The 6000-nt window shown below is 38.8% G+C and overlaps 1 protein-coding gene across 2 annotated transcripts in view; it reads left to right on the forward strand.

Annotated features, from left to right (window-relative positions):
* The window catches only part of LOC129263556 (synaptojanin-1-like), a 39717-nt gene that overhangs the window by 21381 nt on the left and 12336 nt on the right, over positions 1-6000 (forward strand). For both annotated transcript variants that reach the window (XM_064100716.1, XM_064100715.1), the window contains exons 15-19: positions 508-666; positions 1309-1474; positions 3604-3688; positions 4502-4717; positions 5608-5689. In XM_064100716.1, coding sequence (XP_063956786.1) covers positions 508-666; positions 1309-1474; positions 3604-3688; positions 4502-4717; positions 5608-5689 — 708 coding nt within the window. The remainder of the gene's footprint in view (positions 1-507; positions 667-1308; positions 1475-3603; positions 3689-4501; positions 4718-5607; positions 5690-6000) is intronic.

Raw genomic sequence — 6000 nt, forward strand, 5'->3', positions numbered from 1 at the left:
GTATTTACTGCAAACAATTATTTCATGAGGAAGTCTTTAAAATCAAGATTAATTAACACCCTATTAACATAGATCTAGATCTGGTACATTAACAAATTTATCTTTGTGAAATCATGAAATCCTTGATGAAAACTGACAACACTTATGATTACTAATCCCCAAAAGGATATATGAGACAGTGCATTAATATTGCTTGAAAAAATACCAGACATCTGATGGAATTCTGTTTTTATTTTGTTCATTTCTAAGCAATTACACATTTTCTTTCAGAGCCATTTGGCACAAATTCTTTATTCATACATACAAACTCTTGGTTGGTCCTGTTATTGGATTCTGTGCAAACTCATTTTAAACCTCATTTTAAAGACTGTCTAATTAAATTATTAACCCGTTGCTTACGGGAACCGGTGGGTTCCCTGTGTTAAACATATGGGATTCAAAGAATCTCGGAGGCAACGGATTAAGAGATCTTGAGTTCAGCTTTAACCCTTGACTTTCTATTGCCAGGGCCGTACTCTGGAGAGCCATGACTATGTGTTCTGGTGTGGGGATTTCAACTATCGGATTGACAAGGACAACGATGAAGTCAAAGATCTAGTAGCCATCCATGACTATGAAGCGCTCAAGGAATGCGATCAACTCTTGATTGAGAAACGTAGTGGAAATGTAAGTATCCCATTCTTCAACATACTTTATGTTACCAGCCTGACAAAATTGAATAATAATAAAAATGATAGGCATTTAGAATGTGCTCAACTCTTGATTGAGAAATGCAATGGAAATGTAGTTGTCCCAGTTTTCTAGATGTGTTATGTTACCAGTCTGATAAAGTTCAGTAATAGTGAAATAAAGGCATTGGGAATGTGATCAACGTTGTCGCCAGAGCAAATGTCATGAATATGATTGTATTCTGGGTATTTTGATGGGGGGGGGGGGGCTGAGGGGATTGGCACAGGTTGGGATTTCAAGAGCCAGGCCCTCAATGTCAGCTTTTGAAAAGATGACTTCCCTACATCGATTTTCAATCTAGACTTACTTAAAGGGGACACCATTTTTTCTTGATGGAATAACCGGTACTGAATACTTTCTCCTTTTTTTTCACTATTTTAGAAAAAAAATTGTGGGCCGGGAGTGGTAGCAGGTCTTTCGTATATGTACTTCCTCCTTTCCCTCTTTCTTCTATCATTTGAAGAAAAGAAATTGTGGGTAGGGTTCGGGTAGTGGAAAATCAACAATATATATTATTATTTTTTTTTACAATTATTGATGCTGCGTCACAACATTCCGCTGTGTTTTACGCTCTTACAGACATTCCAAGGGTTTTCGGAAGGAACGATACGCTTTGCACCGACCTACAAATATGACCTGTTTTCTGATGATTACGATACAAGTGAGAAGATGAGGACACCAGCCTGGACGGATCGCATTCTGTGGAGAAGGCACAAACCATTCTACTTCAAACATAGCACAGATAGTAAGACATTAAGACAATTAAATCTGAAATGGGCATATTAATTTAATTATTCTTATGCCTCCGTCTAGCATAGGTGGTGCCAGAGGCACAGGGGCGGATCCAGGATTTTCCAAAACGGGGGGCAAATTTTTCGAAGGAAAACAATTTGACAAGGAAAAAAAAAAAGGTCTTCAACCACAAATTAAACTTGTACCCGAAAAAAATTGACAAGCAAAAAAAAGGTCTTCAGTTTAAAAAAGGGGGCACACCTCTGTTTTCATGGCATTTTTACATTACAAATTTTTTTGCTTCTCAAAAGGGGGGGGCACCTGCCCCCTGTGCCCCCCTCGATCCGTGCCTGCAGAGGCATGAAGCTCAACGCACATTATGTGAGGCGATGCGACACATTTTTTTAATTAATTGCATATGGCATTAAAGGTGGAAGTTTTGAAGTTAATAATGTTAGGAATTATAAAATCATGATGGAACTTTGCGGCAAGCCCTGTGGTCAGAGTAAAGTCCAAATCGGCTTCAAGTCGCAGTCGATGATGACATCATTACGATTTTGATTTGAATTTGGTTTTGGTTTTATTCATACATGTACGGGGAGACTCAAACTGGACTGAATTTTGAATTCAGTAGTCCTACCACTATTCTGAACACTGAACGCTAAGATTTTATTGGTTGTAATGTTCATATAAAATACTATTGCTATTTCTTTGAAATTTGGATTGCAACGAATTGCATAGTATGCGCCGGGCTCTACGCTTTCTGGTTGTCCGTCTGCCCCTTTTTCATTCTCTCAATAACTAAAAGTACTGTTTGACAGAGGAACTTCGAACCTGGTCCAAGTATGCATATAGAAGTCACGATGATCTGATTAGTTTTGTTCACAGAAGTATTTTGTTCTCACGCTGACTAAGAACCGTTTGAGGGTTCAATATCAAACTTTACTCATGTATCCTTATGGGAACGGCAGTGATCTCATTAGATTTTGAGGTCAAAGGTCGAAGGTGAATGTAGAGAATTAATCTAAATTTGGTTTAGCTTTAAGATTTATTGCCGTCAAAGTTGAATCAACAAAGACATGATGAGACCCTTTCTATTTTGCATGCCTTGGATGGTACGCTTAGATATCAATTGAATTTACAGGAGATCCCGCTCATGCGTTCACGAGCATGTTCATCACCATCACTCGACGCCATTTTGCGCTTTTTATACGTCTGTCCTACAGGACATATTATGGTATAACTTAACCTAGGCTCATATAATCTGGTGTGTATGATACTAGCATAGATCCCAGGAAGCCTATTGATTTTTACGTCAAAAGGTCAAAGGTCAAGGTCACAGTGACATGCTTTCATCTTACCCTTCTGAAGTCCTTGTAAATGCAATAACTTCAGTTTAACTTAACCTAGGCTCATATGATTCGGTGTGTATGATACTAGCATGTATCCTAGGAATTCTATTGATTTTGAGGTCAAAAGGTCAAAGGTCAACTCGCCACCTTCCACTTTTCTTGCTTGACCAATAAATCCATATTTCGTTTTACAGGCGGGCGTATTATGTGCTCGCCCCAGTGGCACTCTTTTCAATTCATTATTATTTCTGACCTGTTTTTATCTGGAACTTTGTGGGAAAAAAATAGCGTACCTGGATTATTTTAAATTTGTGATTTCTTGAAGTGGCTAGAAAATTATTGTGACATCGTTTTCTGAATTTTTTTTTGCATTATGCCCCAACACTTTACTTCTTGATACATACTCCTCTCTCCACTTCTGTCCCTCTGGCCCATATTCTAAAGTCAGGTTTAACATAGACCACGGTCAAAGTCTGTGCTAAAATTTTGGGGAGCCAAAAGATCAAAAATCCTGTTTATATTGTATATTTCTTATGTTTACTATTTTGTTTCCTTTTGCTTTCATAATGAAGAAAAATGACTTCAGTCATCATTCCCAGACAATTATGAAATACTTTGGTCTCATATGAGTTAATACATGTATATAGAATGTGTACTGTTAGGGATTTGTGCTCTAATTTGCTCTCCATAGTTAAACCACAACTTGAAACCAGGGTTTGATTTAAACCCGAGTTCAGAATACGGGCCTCTGTCTTTATCTCTCTCTCTCTCTTTGTATTTCTATGTTTAGATCCATTTGAAGCTTTTCCTGATAACTGGGACCCTGGTCGTGTACTGCACTACGGTCGAGCTGAGCTCAAGACCTCCGATCACAGGTATGGAAACTTTATCTAAATTTAGAGTTTAAGAATGTAGTTGCAGCAATCCTGGGCCCTGTCTTACAAAGAAGGGCAATCGACCAGATCAACCACAACTATGGAAAGCCAGCATTGTCAACATCTGCACTCCATGTTGTTATGAAATATATTCTAGATATGATGTAAATCCATACATTCATTGTTTCCTTGACAATTCAGTGTGCTTCTCTTTGTTTACAAAGGACATTTTGCAAACGTCCTGGAGACAAAATTATGATGTTGAAGGATTTCCATATAGTTGTAGTCGATGGGATCAATCCTAACTCTTTGTAAGACGAGGCCCTGGTCTATGCAAGGGTTCCTAAGTTAAAACTGAATATCCCATATTTGTATACCAGGCAAGTTTACCTAACATCTTCTCTTAAAAGATTAACAATAATTGGGTTCCTGTCCAATTGTGAAGAGGAAACGTCATTTCCAAATAAATTTGCTAGAGAGCTTATTACAAAATGGCTTATTGCAATCATCAATGAGGGAAGTGGTGATTTTTTAACTGGTTGCTGAGAATCAGTAACGCTTGTAAGCAAGCAACCAGAGGACTGAACACTTTAAGGTCCTCTCCAAGGGACTTGGTGTGGAGGATATATGGCTTGAGGGTTCTTACACACTTCTTCTGGCCTTATACATTGTTTCTTTCTAGCGTTCTGTTCATTCATGCAATTTTACCTTGATGAGTTCATATTAAAGCTATTTTACAAAAAAGAAGTGAAGCATAGGATTTTCTTCTCAATTAAGATTGGCAGCTTTGTTTGCTACTTCTTCTGTGTACAGACCCGTGGTGGCCATCATCGAGGTCGAAGTCCAGCTGGTCGATGAGGACACCCGGGAATCAATCTTCCACGATGTCTTCTGCCAGCAGGGTCCTCCAGACGCCACTGTCATCCTCTCACTCACTGATCACCATGGAAACCAGGTAGCATTTGCTGAGGATGATATCGATGAGGCGGTGGAGCTGACTGCGTCAGAAGGCGTGGCTATACTTGTCAGGTGAGAGTGAAATGCAGAAGGCTTGTTGCCACAGTTATTCAATTAACTATTTCTGCCCCTGGTCGCTGCACAGCTCATGAAGATTGATGAATTTGCCACACACAGCATGATTAAAGGTAAATGCTAGTTTTGGTAACGATATCAAAATGAGTTCGTACAGAATCCAATGAAATGACCACCAAAGTGTCTGTTGTATAAATAAAACGCATGTGCCAAAGGATTCTGGAAGAAATTGTGTAATTGCTGAGAAATCATCAAATAAGCACAGGATTCGGGTAGAGCGTCGGGCCCGACGCTCAAAGCAATAATTATACACAGTCCCACGTGCGCTTATCTGTGTTGTGGAAGTTCAGTCTGAACATTTTCAGCGTAGATTTCAAGATTTCACAAAGTTCAGTTTATGTAACTGTACCAGATCTAGATCCTCGATGATATACTGACAATTATGCCTGGTTTTACAGACTTTCTCATGAAATCAGTGTTTACTGCAACTACTGGAATTTCTCTTTAACATGCAATTTTGACTTCTGTGATTGGTTAATGCCTAGCCCCACTTTTCCTTAGCCTGGTTTCGTTTCACACTGCATCTCCTAGCACCGCAAAAAGCCAGCTAACCCTGCTTTTTTGCAGGGCCAAATAGTACCGTACTGTTTACCGTGCTAGCCCACTTTGCTAAAACGTAGTGTGAAAGTGGGCTAATCTAAACCCCGTGAAATTGGTGGGGCTAAGACCCACCAATTTGCCGGCGTCAAGGAAAATATCTGCATTGTGAAAAGCATAATATGCTTCTTATATTATAAGAAGCTGTGCTATTTTTGCTTTGACCATACCTTTTCTGTTATGATACTCCTGGAATTTTGTTACTAAGCACAAATGATATTCTTTTACAGGTTTGTTGGATCTGACATGCTGGTGACCTTCCGGCACGGACACAGTGCTTTATCCGCTCGGGATAACCTCAACAATCATAGCGTGAGTAATAGATGAAATGAAAATAAATACAGCCCCGAGTATACATGCTACAGCTTTTCAAGTGACACTCATTTAATTGTGCAAATATAAAAATGAAGGCGTGGTGAAATTTGTGTGCAGTTACAGTTGAAGGGATCATTTCACTTTGTGAGCAGCTGATTAAAAAAATTATCAAACTAAGATGAAACATGTGTATGAGTGCCTGTATTTGTCCTAAAAAATCTGAAACAGAAATATAGGATGAAAAACTCTAATTTAGACATAAGTAGCAATTTATTAGTCTGATTTTGAAAACCGTCTGCAAGATACAT

The sequence above is a fragment of the Lytechinus pictus genome, chromosome 6, assembly GCF_037042905.1.
Source record: "Lytechinus pictus isolate F3 Inbred chromosome 6, Lp3.0, whole genome shotgun sequence".
NCBI lineage: Eukaryota > Metazoa > Echinodermata > Echinoidea > Temnopleuroida > Toxopneustidae > Lytechinus > Lytechinus pictus.